The sequence below is a fragment of the Lutjanus erythropterus genome, chromosome 17 (genome assembly GCF_056507025.1).
Source record: "Lutjanus erythropterus isolate fLutEry1 chromosome 17, fLutEry1.hap2, whole genome shotgun sequence".
Classification (NCBI taxonomy): domain Eukaryota; kingdom Metazoa; phylum Chordata; class Actinopteri; order Lutjaniformes; family Lutjanidae; genus Lutjanus; species Lutjanus erythropterus.
The window spans coordinates 28,284,172-28,300,043 of NC_139333.1; the positions used below are offsets into that span (position 1 = coordinate 28,284,172).

A 15,872-nucleotide genomic window follows, 5' to 3' on the forward strand; every position below is an offset into this window, starting at 1 on the left:
GACCGAGGCCTGAGTCGCCCCGCGCGGGCTCCGGTCCAAAGGTGACCACATTCATCCAACCAGCCTCATTTTGGAAGGAGCTGTGTGACGAGCTTAGGCTGGCAGAACCAACAACATCACCGAAATTACTTCCCTGCAGTCGAGTCTTTACATAAGTCACTCAGACTGACTGCGTTTGATTTTGATTTAGATCTGCTCCAGAGCTGAAACAATTAGCCGATTAATCCCTCAGTCAGGTGTCTTTTTTTTAAGCATAAATGACAAATATTCTCTGGTTGCAGCGTCTCAAATGTGAAGATTTGCTGCATTTCTCTGTTTGTTCGAATTAAAACCAAATATATTTGGATTTAGAACAACAAAGGAAGCAATATGAAGAGGTTTGGGGATTTATAGTCTCTGTTATCCATTACCAATTCAATTAATTGAGAAATGCAGCCACAATCTTTTCTTTTGGCGTCTTCTTTGGGCAAAAATTCTCTGATTTCAGCTTCTCAAATGTGAATATTTTCTGTTTTTTACTCCTCTCTGACAGTAAATTGAATATCTTCGTGTTGTGGACAGAACAAGACATTTGAGGACGTCATCTCCGGTGATAAAAGCAGTCATTAGTTGCAGCTTTAGTGCACAATAACAAAAAGACAAGATGAACTCGAGAGTAATAATCTCTGCCGGAAGAAGCTGCTCAGACGTGTTTCCGATTGCGGCATCGTCTCGTTAAAGAGAAGAAGAAGAAATGCCACCACGGGCTTTAAACTGCATTCCTGTGTGCGGTTAATTGGCACCATGCTGATGGAGGACTTTGGTTAACTGCAGCAGTGTCACAGTGTGTGTTTGTGTGTGTGTGTGTGGCGGATCCGGGTCTTGTGTACACATTGAAACATGCAGCAGCTGTCTGCACCATGACAACACAAGAAGAAATCCTCACATTTTGAATTCCTCACTGAAAGAGATCAACGTCAAAAATCTCACGTTGTGTCGCTTTCTTGTCTGCGCGCTGGAAGCGTCTGCAAGAGGAGCTTCGATTATGTAACAGATATCTTGTTTTAAGAGGCTTTAAAGTGGCAGGACGGCGTGTGGAAAGGTGGCAGGGTGTGGTGACATCCTGGAGGAATGAAAACAAAGGTGGAAAATGTGACTTCTGGGGCACCAGAGCTGCTGAACATGTGTGTGTGCAGCTGCCAGGAGATGCCGAGCAGGAGACCACGTGCAGGCCGGCCCATGCAAGACGTGTCCCCCCCCCGTCAGTGCTTACTGAAGGAGGGCAAAATGGGAACGGGCTCCACCTTCAGCCCTTCCACTGCAGGGCCGGGCGCACATTAGAAAGGTAGAGCCGGTCTGCGGCCGCCGGAGGCTGAGCGCAGAGAGAGAGGGAACGATGAGGAAAGTAGGTCAGAGATACAGAAGCAATCAAGCATGAGAGCAGCATCCTCGTCTCTCAGCTGAGCTACAAGCAGCGCTGGTGAGGACGAGACACGGCATCAGACAAACGCCTTTGTTTTTTGGGGTTTGGTCTGCTTTAGCACGTAAACGATTAGATGATGAAGCAATTAGTCAAATTGCATAAAATGAATCTGCGATTTTAAGTCAAAAATGTGAAATATTCTCAGCTTCCAGCTTCTTAAAGGAAAAGATTTGCTGCTTTTCTCTGTTTTATGTCAATTCAAATGGAAAATCTTTGTTTTTTTGACTGCTGACCAGAAAAAAACAAGCATTTTGAAGACGTCAACTTGACATCTTTGCACAATTTTTTGACATTTGAAGCAGCACATTTTGGGTTTGGTCTGTTTTAGCACAGAAACGATTAGATGATGAAGCAATTAGTCAAATGACATCAAATGAATCGGCGATTTTGAGTCATTTATCAAGCAAACATGCTAAATATTCTTTGCTTCCAGCTTCTCCACTGCAATGATTTTCTGCTTTACTCTGTTTTATGTGAATTAAAACAGAAAATCTTTGTTTTTTTGACTGATTATCAGAAAAGACAAGCATTTTGACGACATCAGCTTGACCTTTTTGCACATTTTTTTTGCATTCGACATCCAACCCCCCATGAAGAAAACATTTTTAAGGTTTCAGGCTGGAGCTGAAACCATCAGTCGATTCATTGATCGATCGAGGGCTGCAACTAATGATTATAGATGACACTTTCAGATGTTTTTCTAACAACTGAATTATTTAACCAAGCAAAAACGGCAAATATTCTCTTTCTTCTGCTTCTGAGATGTGAGGATTTCTCTCTTTTCTCTTTTCACTCATCTTATACGAGAATTAACTGAATATCTTCCAGTTTGTCTGACAAACAGGATGAGACACGGCATCAGACAAACGCCTTTGTGTTTGGGTTTGGTCTGTTTTAGAACGGAAACGATTAGATGATGAAGCAGTTAGTCAAATGATTCGATGATTGGGACTTATCAAGCAAAAGGGTAAAATATTCTCTGCTTCCAGCTTCTCAAATGTGAGGATTTGCTGCTTTTCCTCTGTTTCATGTCAATTTAAAATGGAATATCTTTGTATTGTTTGACCGCCAGTAAGACAAAACAAGCATTTTGAAGATGTCAACACAAGCTTTCTGCACTATATTTTGACATTTAACATCCAAACCCCCCTGAGGACAACATAATTTTTAAGGTTTCAGTCGTGTTCTCTGCTGTGCATCGGAGCTGAAACCATTTGTTTCTGGATTCATTGATTGATTGAGGGCTGCAAGCAACGATTATAGATGACATTTTCAGATGTCTTGTTTTGTCCGTCTGAAACCCAAAGATGACACAGACCAAAAGGCAGCAAGTCCTCTCAATTTCAGAAGGTTTAACTGGAGATAATTTTACATTTTTTGCTGGGTTAAAGGTGCAGTTTGTCATATTTAGGGAGATTCTATGGCAGAATATTGCAGAGATGGAATACAATACTCATAAAGATGAAAGTAAAGTTGATTTCTCTGACTCAGTCAGGGGAATTCCACTGATTTCATGCATGAATATCAGTTGTTTAGTCAGGGAGGAAACTGTGGTTTAGTATAGCCTGTTACTCTGCAGGAGGTTTGTCAAGTCTGAGATAATAAGCAGTTATCTCGGTTTGGGGTTGAGTCAACAAATATTAAAGGAGAAACCTGCTCTCTAAACTGGAGGTTTGGTGCTTGAAAGGTGTGGCCAGTAACCAGGCATTAAAGGGATAGTTCTGATTATTTGTAGTGGGGATGTATGAGATAGTCAGTGTATAGATGGTGGTTGACCCAGTTTGGAGAAGCAGCAGGAGTACTGGTGTAGGAAGCTAAATAATATAATACTGTGGACAGGGTCAGCAGAAAACCTCAGTTTCACCACTTTACTTTGCTGTTAGACAGCCTTTCTGTCGCTTTTCTGGTAGGAAACCCTGGTTGTTTAAACTAAATATTGATTTCTCCAAATCAACCAAACTCCTTTGACAAAAACAGTAATTTTATCTTGCAGAATATGGGAATTGCTGGTCTACTGCTTCACTTGGTTAGCTCATTTGTGTTATTTTTTGACTTTGGTGTTTTGAGGAGTTAGTTCAGATTCACTAAAGTCACATCAACACACAAACGAACCAACAGATCGAGGCAGCAGTAGACCAACAGTTCCCATGTCCTGTGAGGTAAAATCACAGATTTTGCCAATGGAGTTTGGTTGGCTTGGAGGAAGTGATATTTGGCTTTTAACAGCCACAAGGGAAAATGCTGTCTGCAGGTAAAGACATGAAAACAGTCTAAATATAGTGTACACTTAAACAGATATAGACTTTTTAGGTGTCTAAGTTGTGTTGCTGCTGACAGCAGGACAATGCTTTGCCTCCTACACCAGCTCTCTAATTTACTAACTATGGAAAGTACCTCATGTGACCTCACTTCAGATAATCCAAATTATCCCTTTAAAGGTCTGACAAAAAGATGCTATTAGATGCAAAGTGTTTTTGGAGCTTGACCCACATTAAGGACTGAAAATCAGGCTGTCCCAGCCTGTGGTGCTTCAGTTTTGACCCTTTACAAAAAAATCTGTCTGTTTTAAAACAGTTGCAAAGGGGTTTTCCTACAGATTTTATACAGATTATAGTTTAATGCCCTTCACAGTCCACTGAGAGGTTTTGACACACAAACAGTCCCAAACCCAAAGATATTTAATTTAAGACAGAAAAGAGGCAAAGAAAGAGAATTTTGGACATTTCTTAAAAAATTATTGTTGGATTTCCATCTGAATGCTTAATCCAGAGCTGAAACAATTGTTTGATCAAATCTGATAATCATTTTTTAAAGTTTCAGTGTCTCTGCTGTTTATTGAAGTTCAAACCATGAGCCGATTCACTGATTGATCAAGGGCTACAACTAGGAGCTGATAGACTTTAGATGACATTTCCAGATGTCCTGTTTTGTCCAACAGTCGTCTCATTTCAGAAGGGCGTCTCCCTCTAATATTTGCCATTTTTGCATGGTAAAATAAACCAGTTATTAAGATTATTATCTGAAATGAGAGGACTGTTGGACAGAACAAGACATCTGGAAATGTCATCTGTAAGTGTTAGCTGCAGCCCTCAACTGATCAGTGAATCGACTGATGACTGCTGAGAAAAACACTGAAACCTTAAAAAAAACTGTCCTCAGGGGGATTTGGAGGTTAAAAAAAACAGTACAGATGTCAAAGATTTTCTATTTAAATTGACATAAAAACAGAGAAGAGCAGCACATTTTCAAATTGAGAAGCTGGAAGCAGAGAATATTCAGCATTTTTTGCTTAATAAATGACTCAAAGTCATCGATGCAAACAGACCAAACCCAAAAATGTGCTGTCTCGGGAGGATTTGGAAGTTAAATATCAAAAAATAGTTGATGTTGAGATCTTCAGAATGCTTGTTGACATGAAACAGAGAAAAGAAGCAAATCCTCTCATCAGAGAAGCTGGAAACGGAGAATATTCAGCATGTTTGCTTGATAAATTACCTGAAATTGTTGCTTCATTTTTGCCTGAAAATTAAACCCAAACTATTCCTTTAATGCCTGGTAACTGGCCACACCTTTCAAACACCAAACCTCCAGTTTGGAGAGCAGGTTTTTCCTTAAATGTTTGTCGACTCAAGCCCAAACCGAGATAACTGCTCATTATTTCACACACTCCTGTTTCCTCCCTGAGAACAGAGCTGATATTTACGAGTAAACTCAGGAGCTTCCCTCCAGAGAAATCAACATTTTCTCTGGTGCATCCCCCTCTGAACGTGGAGTAAAACACCACGTCAGGCCGCCCGCCTCGCTGCATGCTCGCTGCTCCTGGAGCTGTGTCAACAACCCTGTTGACCGAGCTCCTTGCAGAGCCGTCTTAGCGGTTTGCTCTGGAGGCTGGGGCCTGTGCCAAGACTACATTTTCACACGCCCCTGAGAGGAACAAGCTGCATCAGCAGACCTTTGAGCCTTTTCCCCCTCATGAAGCTGCAACAAAGAGCGCTGTCACGTCCCCTTTCTGCAGCAGGTGAATTTGTGTGTGTGTTTTTGCCCCAGAGCAAATCATCAGGAGGGTCCACTGCTGTCTGGAGCCCCGGACACAATGAGTGACAAACGGGTGAAAATAAAAGGCTCTGGTGTTTACACCTGTCTAAGCACGGCGCAGACTAATGAACAACCCTCTGTACACACGATTATCAGCTGAAGGATCCAGTTCCTCTAATCGGCCGTCAGTTTGTTTGCTCTCTAACCGTCTGAGCTCCCGGATGCAGAGTGAACGGCTTCTCAGAGGGATTGTCTTTGTTGGCGAGGGTGCAGCTTCTTTCTTGTTGTTTGGATTCTGTCATGTGTAATGCTACAATGGCAGTTTTGTCCCTCAGCTGTGTGTGTGAGCTGCTATTCATCGGCCTCTCTATGGGACACACAGACATCACTGCCTCATTTAGAATATCTCCTTTTTTAAATGCAGTTTTTTTTAAAGGACAAGTCTGGTGTTCTTCTGTATTTCTCTTACTCTCAACAAATCCCTGCAAAAGACTACAACCAACAATGCATTACTGTCTGACTCCCCTGTCTGTCTGTCTGTCTGTGGCTCTCTCTGGCCTTTGAATCGCTGCCTGTATCTGCGATTATTTCAGCGAATCAGATAGTTCTGCTCTTGTGCTCGCTGGCGGCTCTTTGCACCGTTTGGAAAACCCAACAGAGCCAATCAGGGCTTTGTGGGGAGGATTAAGAATGGGGACGTTATGTTCCTGCACCAGCGCCAGAAAAATGACGAAAGACAAGGCCACGAAAATGGCGGCAAGCGTTGAGGAGATCGATGCAGATGTACAGGTTGTTGTAAGTGAAGAAACAATCCTTAAGATTGTTTTTTTCTTCGATAACGACTACTAACAACGGCTGCTGACAATGACGGCATTTGCTGCTAATTTGTTAGAGCAAAATAACAAACGCTACAAAATAGAGATTTATGGAATGTGCTTCCAATTATTTTGCTAAATCCAAAGTTAATTGCTTTGTAAATCAGCCCATTATCACGAGAAAATAAAACAGAATTTCCTCGTTTCTTTATCCGAGATCAGGAGGGACAACGTGTTCACAGCTGTAGAAGCTGATTAAAGCTCAATCAAACTGGTCGTTTCTTTTCTTACAACAAATGGCAAAAGTTCATAAAAAAGTTCATATGGTTTCCTTTAAAACTCCCAAACCAGAGTAGTGTGTGTGTGTGTTGTGGGTGCAGAATCTTATGTCTTGAGAAATCGGCCTCATCAGGGTCTCCACAGGTCCTTAAAAAGTCTCAAAAAGTCTCACATCCAATAATCAGAAATGTCTTAAAAAGACAAAGACAAGTTAATATAAGTTACACATTTGCATTAACTTCAGGCTTAAATGTATTGGGAAAAATTCGTATGACTGTCTGATCTGTGTGGTCCTGTTCAATTAAAAGTTGTAATCCTGTGACTCAGATTTTCCTTCATATTCTTCATATGTTTATGCCTGTATGGATGTGAAATCGGCCTTATATTGCATCCATCATGTACTTCAAAAAGTCTTAAATTAGACTTGAACGCTGCTTGTTTTTTCAAGATAATGAGATAAATTAACTCATTATCATAAGAAAATTAGCTTTGTTATCTTCATAACTGCATTAAAAAATGATTGCAAGGATGTCTGTTTTCAGCTTTCATAAAATCAGCCAACATCGCCTTCGATCCATCTGTTCAAGCTGAAGAGGTAAAAGCTTAAAAATGAGTTACAAATATACAGTTTCATCCTTACAAAATGCTCAGTAATGTTCTAAAACAGCTGGTTACTGGAGTTGTCAGCAAATGTTACTAAAACAGGAGGCGACTGTGCATTTGTTGCGGACTATTTTCTGTGGCGGATTAATCACATTTAGCGCTCAAGTGAGTATTTGGGGCAGGAGGACAGTTTCTATTTTTAAATCTTTTTTTCTATCTTTGGAGTATTAAGTCAAACTAAAGTAAATTAAATAAAATAAAATTGATAAAACTGCGTACCAAATCATTGCTAATTTAGCCAAATCACTGGCTAATGCATAAACACAAAAACATGGCAGAGGTTGTTGTGATATTCTACTGTATCTTTCTTTAATTTATGTTAAAGATCAATACTTTATACCTCTGATATGTCATGTGATTGACTGTGATACCTACGAACGATCAGTTCATTATTGGTTTTGGTCTTTTCAGGGGATTTTTTTTTACACTAGAAAAATGTAAAATATCTCCAGACTTCTCCTTAATTTACAAACGTAAACTTCTTTCCTGAGGCGACTTGTTTTAACTTGCCGTCTTTTTACAGTGTTTTTTAGGCGTCATCTGGTTGCCACTTTCTCCAGTTCATGCCATCAGTGTGTGTGTGTGTGTGTGTGTGTTGAATGTGGGACGCTGTTTAAACATCCAAGGTCAGGAGATATGAAGGTGCACAGAGGGAAGGTCACATAGCTGAGCTGAGTGTGCCTCTGAAGCGGGATTTATAGGGTGGAGTTACCACGGCAACAGCTGAGGCGTCGCTGCCCATAAAGAGACAATTACATCAAGTGCTGTCACATCACTGCAAGTACTGGGATCCTTTACTTAAAGGGAAAATTCAACACTTTTTATTTGGATGTCCAGTCAATTGAAGCAGTAAATTCCTCAGCGTTGTTTTATTGTTATACTGAGAAAGTTGCTGCAAAATCTGTCGTTATTCCTGCACCGGTGATGTCACAGTGATGTATTTGGTTTTAAAGGGATAGTTTGGATTATTAGATGTGGGGTTGTATGAGGTTCAGTGCCTTACCAAGAGTAGATGTGTCCCAGTTTGGAGAAGCAGAGAGAGGCAGCAGCGTGGAAGCTGTGGACAGGATCAGCAACAAAAGGCATTTTAACCACCTAAAAAAAGGTCAAATTAAAAAACAACATATTAGTTTAAGTGTACACTATATTACTTTATTACTTTGCTGTCAGACAGACTTTTCTGATGGGAAACTGCCAAATATCACTCTCTCTCCAAACCAACCAAACTCCATAGACAAAATCAGTATTTTAACTTCACAGAGCAGTGGGGTTGTTTGCTCACTACTGCTTCAGTGTGTTAGTTACTGGTGTTATTGTGCAACTTCTGTGAATCTAAAATTACCTTTTAAGACACAGAAGTCACACAACAACACTAACAGACTAACAGATTGAGGCAGCAGGGAGACCAGTTCCTCGCAGGATAAAATGACTGATTTTGCCTACAAAGTTTGGTTGGTTTGGATAAACCAATATTTGGCTTTTATCGGTGGTTTTCAGCCTTTTCAAGTTTAAAAAAGTGCCTGGATTTTAGATAAAGTGCTTGAAACTGGTTGAAACTGTAGTCGCATTATATTCATAATAAATTGCTACCCCACTGAATAGTTTGCTTTTTAGAGATGTATGCAAATTTATAAATTACCACGGCTGTAAGGTGCTGAAAAAGCTTGAAAATGCATCATAAAATTTCTTGAAAAGTGTTTGAATTCAGGTTTGTAAAAAGTGTAGGAACCATGTTTTATTCCCCACAACCTGGTCTAAATATAATATTGATTTTTTTTTAGGTGGCTAAAATATGTTGTGCTGCTGACCCTGTCCACAGCACTACATCACTTAGCTTCCTTACACAGATACTCCTGCTGCTTCTCCAAACTGTGAGCGTGCTGACTGGCACTTGTAGGTAAAACACAGACTATCAATAAACACCTCTTACAACCCCACTTCAAAAAATCCAAACTATCCCTTTAAGGAAGAACTACAAGCTATTTCAACTTGGATTTCCGATCTCCTGCAGAGGGCATGCAGATGAGTATTTCTGTCACCTAACGCACTTAAAAAGTGCCAGATTTCTTATTTAAGTCATGCTTAAACTTTTTTGTTTATATAAAATCTTAATCTCTAAAGTAACAAGTAACTAAATCTATCAAATAAATGTAATAGTTGAGTAATGCGTACAATATTTCCCTCCATAAAGTAGAAGTATGAGTTACATGTAATGGAAATAACTCAAGTAAAGTTTAAATCCACTTAGTTACTTTCCAGCACTGAAAAAAACATTTATGGCAGCTTTACTTAAACTTCTCGCATTTAATCAGAGCTGATTCATTTCCGTTCCTATATAATATTGACCAATGATCATTTGTAATATTATAAACTGTCTTTGTGTCACTGCAGGCTTTCAGCAGGACCTCTGAGAGATTAAACTGAGTCGTGCCAAAGTGGGCATGAAGGCGAAAATAAAGATCAGACGCCGATAAATCTGCATCACTACACAAACACGGAAAGAGCAGTTTGGATGCCGACACTGATTACGCCATAAGCTTCATTTGTGTGTGTATGTGTGTGTGAGGGCAGTGGGGAAAAAAAATATGATTCAAAGTGAAAACTGCTGATGTAACCAGAGGCTTGGCTTTAATCTGACATGTAATCCTCTTTTTATGAGATTTGACGCAATTCACATCTCCGTGGTTGAAGGAGCGTGTCAGGACTGTCAGGTTTATGTCCTGCGGTGCAGTGATATTAGCATCTTAATGACCTGTTCTGCGATGAAACGTGGCGGTGCATGAAACACAAGTGCTGCACTTGTTCAGAGGTGGTTGTTTAGGAAGTGCAACTCATCAGGACGGCGTGCACATGGGCAGAAGGGACTATTTTTATCTTGTCAGGCTGTAACCTGAAGCACCGACCCCACGTCAGGATGTATAAATAACTGGTTTTCACAGACACAGTGTCTGTTTACATTTCACGGTGACGGACGGGGCTCAAAGTGTCTATGAAGTACGCCATCATTAGATTTAATCCTTAAATGCATGAAATGTTAGAGAGTATTGACAGAGGTTATGTGACACCTCCCGGACTGTCCTGATCTGCGTTTATTGAACTTTTTGCAGCCCGACCTGCGACTGGCAATGGACTACGTGAACAACACCTCCAACAGCTACAGCTCTGGAGACACCGTGAGCTCCTCCTTAGCTAACATGACCATCAACAACCAGCACCACCAGGAGAACGGCGTCCAGTCGGGACACAGAAGCCCCGGAGATGCCACAATGAAAGGTCAGACTTGAGAAACCAGCACAGACAACAAAGAGATGCTTCCTCAGATAATGTGATCATCAGGTTAAATGGTGACATTAACGTACAGAATAAGCTGGTGTTTTTATTATTGTTTGGCTGTCTCATCAAGACGTCCTGCCACGATTCAAAAATAGCTCCAGAATGGAAGTTGTGCCAGTATCCAGGATGTTCTTCATTCCTTCCAGAGTATTCTAGCTATGTGTTCAGGTACTCTGCATAAGAGTACGTGCATTCAGCAGCTTTATGCATCTTAAAAACTCAAAATAAGTCAGCCAAGTCTAAAAATAGTAAGTCAACGTTGACTTTTGGTTTCACAAACCCTGAGTCTCCAGGGTGAAAGTCTTGTATTTGACCCATTGACCCACTATGGCCTCCTCCAAACTTGGGCTTTGTTGCTCTTAATACTCCGTCAAGAGACATTCTGGCAGAATCCCTGAAGGTAAACTTCTCTCAGCTCGGATAAAGACCTTTGCTTCTTTCGAACACCACGGGCTTAAAACGCTGATACAGGAATATCATTTTTATTTATTTGTATAAAGACAAGTATGTCGCATGATCCAATGCCACATACCGCAGCATTTATAGCCTGAAGGGGCCTTCCCATGGTGAGAAATTTGTCCTGCGAGCTCGGGCACAGAGAGGCAAAGCAGAGCGTCATACATCCCGTCTGCAGCTAAGCTTTAGCACTGGATTTTGCTGGGTTCATAAACTGTCTGTTGACATTTCGTCTCCTAGTGAGATTCTGGTGTTTTTAATGTTATGTCATAGAGTTTGGGGAACTCCGAAACACTTTTCCTCCATCACTCTTGGCCATGTCTAGAACGTAACCCTTGATTTGCAAAAGTCTTGCGTGATTGGTGCATTTTAATTCTTCATTTTGTAGAATATCTGGTGAGATCGTGAGATCTGTCGCAGGTGAAGACTGGGCCATTAATGAAAGACGAAATGCCACTGTGTGCCTGTCCATCTCATAACCACATTGCAGTTTTTGGTGTCCGACTGGGACCATTTTTGGCCAGAGACACAATGTCACCGTCTGATTTATGTTTGCTGCAAAGGTATCACGTGATGATGTTATAATATTATTCCAGAAGTCCAGTTGTAGTAACAGAATGATGAATCTGAAGGTTTATCAGATGCAAAAACAGTCAACTCTGCAGCATTCATGTTACAAATCCATCTATCTGATTGCACGTATCTGATGGCCAACGCTGCACCTCGCCAGGTGACGTCACATCACGCTTTAGCAAAAAAATTGCCAAGTTGACGCCTGCGTTTTTTTTTTCCCAGGAGGCTCCTGCGTTGACATTCCCGCTGAGTTTTTTCACACGGTGCCGTAGTCTGTGTGAAGAAGGTGACATAATCCAGATGACATCACTCATTATCTTCTTATCATTATGTCACGGGTCACACAGACAATACAGAGACTCACACTCTGCAGCACTTGGATGAGTTTCTCAGTCAGCGAGCTATTAAAAACCCAAGTTACATAATATTTTAGGTTCCAACCAATAAACATGTATTGTTAGGCTTATGAACAGTTTCCAAGGCTACAACAGATTGACTAACTGATATTGACAAGACTCCCTCTCTTACATAAATTACAGCCTGAAGAAAACAAACAACAACATGCCTGTCCATGTCGCATTCAAGATGATTAATATATAGATAAAATATTAATAAGGTCAATCAATATTAAACACCCATGAAAATAAACAGAACCTACAAATAGCATTTGTTTTTCATTGTATATGTTTACATTTTTCATAAGATATATACATTACAATATATAAATCTAACTTTATCAATATTTTTATTAAAATAATCAATTTGGAGAACAGAATTTTCTAGAATGAAAGAAAAGGAAAACACATTTTCTTTATTAAAAGAATTAGGCAACACTTCATTTGAAAGGGTGTGCATTACACTGTCATAACCACGTCATGACACTTGTCATAAACATGAAGTTTTAATGAATGCTTATGACTGCTGTCATGAAGTGTCATTCAGTTAATTATTTCATTTTTAATGCAAAGTTGACATTGTTTGAGATGTTTTTGACTTGACATGAACCAAGACATCATAACCACTGTCCATGACTTTATTGTCTTGGTTAATGTCAAGTTGCCATGACAAAGACTTTATTGGTTTCATTAATGTCAGGTTGTCATAACAAAGACACTGTCTTGATTAATGTCAGGTTGTCATAACAAAGACAACATTGGCTTTAGCAGTGTCAAGTAGTCATAGCAGACATTTTTGTCTTGATTAATGTCATGCTGTCATAACAAACACATCTCAATGTCATATTTACATTAAAAAATCCATAATTGACCAAATGATATGTAATTCATAAGGACTCCTTCATGTTCATGACATGGTTATGACAGTGCAATGACACTCTTATGCACACCCCTTCAAATAAGGCACTTCCTAAAATTAATATTATTATATATAATTAAATTCATTGAGGATAACGTCAGTAATTTTGAGTAAAATACAGACTTTGCTCACAGATGTGTGGGCAGATGTCTAAGTCACATGAGGTCCCCTGGTGATACGGGCCCCATGTGAGTCGGGCCTCTGTAAACAAATTAACTCCTCCTGGTAAAGATCCATAACTGGATGCTGTCATATAAACAGATAATGAATGATAATACAATATAATGGAGTAGTATTGTATATAATAGCTACATCATAGTGTGTTATAAAGCATCCACTGCTTAATAATAATCATGTGGTCCAGCTGACTGTGGGGCCCCTCAGGGTTAAAGGTCACATCAAGTCGATCTGCCTTCATATGAGAGCTTTAATCCCAGAATATATTCTCAAATGATTCCAGAGCGCAGGATTTATATTTCCATGTACAGTTTCCTAAAAGTCACTGTATAAATCTGCGTCGATTCGGGGCTGAGGCCGAGCCCCGCAGTTTCTACTGTGCTTTGTTTTAATCCCGCTTTACATAATGGATAGAAGACATGGTTGACTGACCCTGAGTGCCTGACTGCAGCTGCACTGCGCTCTGTAATCCAGGCATCTGGGTCAGACCCCTTCAGAACGAGCCCTGTCTCCATCCTGTGTCACTGTACGCGACCGATTCAGCTCATAAACAATCAGGCTTTTAATGCTGCACAGAAAACATCGACCTTTCAAAGGCCTGAAAGGGCGACTAATGTCAGAAATGGAAGATCTGGTTGTCGTGTTTGTCAGCTGCAGAGTTTTTCCAGACGGATTGTCCAGCGTGTCGCTAATAATCAGTTTCAGTTTCTTCCCTCTTATCCCAATCAACCATATGACCAATTAGTACGTAGCCTAGCTTTCCCCAGTTTACAGCCCTCACTAGTGCGGCCGTTCTCCCTGTTTCCACTTCCCATCATGTCGTGTGCAAACAGGAAGCAGCACGCAGGGTCAGGCTCGTCTGCAGCAGAGATAAACAGCACATACATCAACGGTGAAACACAGAGTGAGTATGTCATCGATCTGTTTGAGTAGAAGACGTAGTCGAGTAGAAACTGTGACTTAGGAAAGTGTAGAGTTTGTAGTCCAGAGTTAGTTAGTTGTGTGGTTGGTTTAATGCAGAACAGTTAATTGTGTTAGTCATAGTTTGGTTGGACAGTTTGGTTATGGAGTCCTGTCCGAACATCTGTAAAATAATTATTGTCTTAAATTTTGTGCTTAAAAGTCCCATTCATTTCCCCAATAGGACAATACTAAAATGGCTATAATTATGTTGCTCATACAGAGAATTATCAGCTGAAACTGCAGCTCCTTTCACTTTTACAGAGTTTTACAGTGAGTTTTAGTTCATTATTTATCTGTCTGACCACAGTTTTATTGTTTTGGAAAAGGAAAAGCTGTAAAAACCCACTGTTCAGTATGTGTTTAGCAAACCAGACAGCAGGCAGACAGTTAGAAACCGGCATGAAACTGTTGAATCATCAGTAACACCTGTATCAGTAACCTGTAACCTCAGAAGAATTTTTATTTCAAGTGGCAAAGAAAAACAATAATGGCTGAATTTTATTCTCATTTTTGTCGTTTACCGTGGCATCAAATTAGATATCGAGAATCGTTGAAATTCACTGGCATTTGTATCAAGTACTAAATTCACTGGTGACGTCCCTAGAAGTTCTTAAAAACTCAGACTACTGCTTTGTTACTTGACCCACCCGCCTAAAAACCACAGTGTTTTCTAAAAAGTCGACCTGAACCCACCTGACCCACTGGTCAACCCCTGTATCATTACTAGCTAACGTTACTTGTCAGTATGATTACTGACGTTATCTCGACAGCCACAACTGACATTCCTACATTGCGTCCCTGACTTGCGCTTGTTCCCAATGTGAAAAGTTTTGTGTCTCTTGAACCTCCGTTCTGCAGTGGGGAGTCTTTTCTCTCTATTTGTCCTGTTCTTATCACGGACATGTCTGAGCTCACCGCGACCCTTTCGACTCGCTCGTGGACTCTGGCCTCTTTTATCGAGCTGCGATGTTTAGTTCACAGCTTATAAGAAATGGTGTTTGTCAAAGGCAGCAAAAAACAAATGCAGAATGAACAACGATATCAGACCATGGTTCAAAAATAACAGTCCTTATTTAAACATATAAAAGCTCTGCTGCAAGGATGCATATGTAGAATATGTACATGTGTCAATAGATTAGATATATATCTTTTGAAAAATGAATACTCTCATAGAAATAATGCAGTGCATGTTAAAGTAAACAACTCCGACCTTAAAAATGTTCAGTCTCCATAAACAGTTCAGTCAAATTCTCTTCATGTGGTGAGTGTTGAAGCGACAAATCCAATCAGCCGTAACTGAAACCAGATGTGATGGTGTGACAGGCTCTGCGATGATTGTAGCTGCTCCATCATAAATAATGTCGTTGTCAACATAAAATATTTTGTATGGGATTTTCTGTCACTGTGATATTGTGCAATAGCTTGAATATTGTGTTTAATTTATTTTTTTCTAGTGAAATGAACAATGGGAGCCTCTGAGTTTCTTGTGCATGTTCTTGTGGTTTCGTCCTGCGGGGTGGACGTTTGTCTCCTGCTGAGGTTTTAACCGTTTTAATTCTGCTCCACAGCTCGCGTGAACCTTGATTGTGGTTGATTTGAACAGTTATGTCCGCGTTTGTCGAGCTTGACCCGCGGTTTACCTTTGATTCACAGAGGACGGTGCAGCAGTGAGCGAGAACGGGCTGAAATCTGTGTCTGAGCCGTCTCAGCCAGAGAGCAGCCGCGGTGATGTCGAGGTGCAGCCTCCTGGTACGCCCGCCTGCACTCCTCATGTCATGACGCCTGAACACCAAAGACCTTAT

The 15,872-nt window shown here is 40.5% G+C and overlaps 1 protein-coding gene across 1 annotated transcript in view; it reads left to right on the plus strand.

The window, feature by feature from the left end:
• LOC146312397 (uncharacterized) overlaps nucleotides 1–15,872 on the plus strand; it is a 49,771-nt gene that overhangs the window by 3,906 nt on the left and 29,993 nt on the right. The window contains exons 2-3 of the mRNA XM_084741678.1: nucleotides 10,362–10,527; nucleotides 15,724–15,819. Coding sequence (XP_084597804.1) covers nucleotides 10,380–10,527; nucleotides 15,724–15,819 — 244 coding nt within the window. The 5' untranslated portion in view covers nucleotides 10,362–10,379. The remainder of the gene's footprint in view (nucleotides 1–10,361; nucleotides 10,528–15,723; nucleotides 15,820–15,872) is intronic.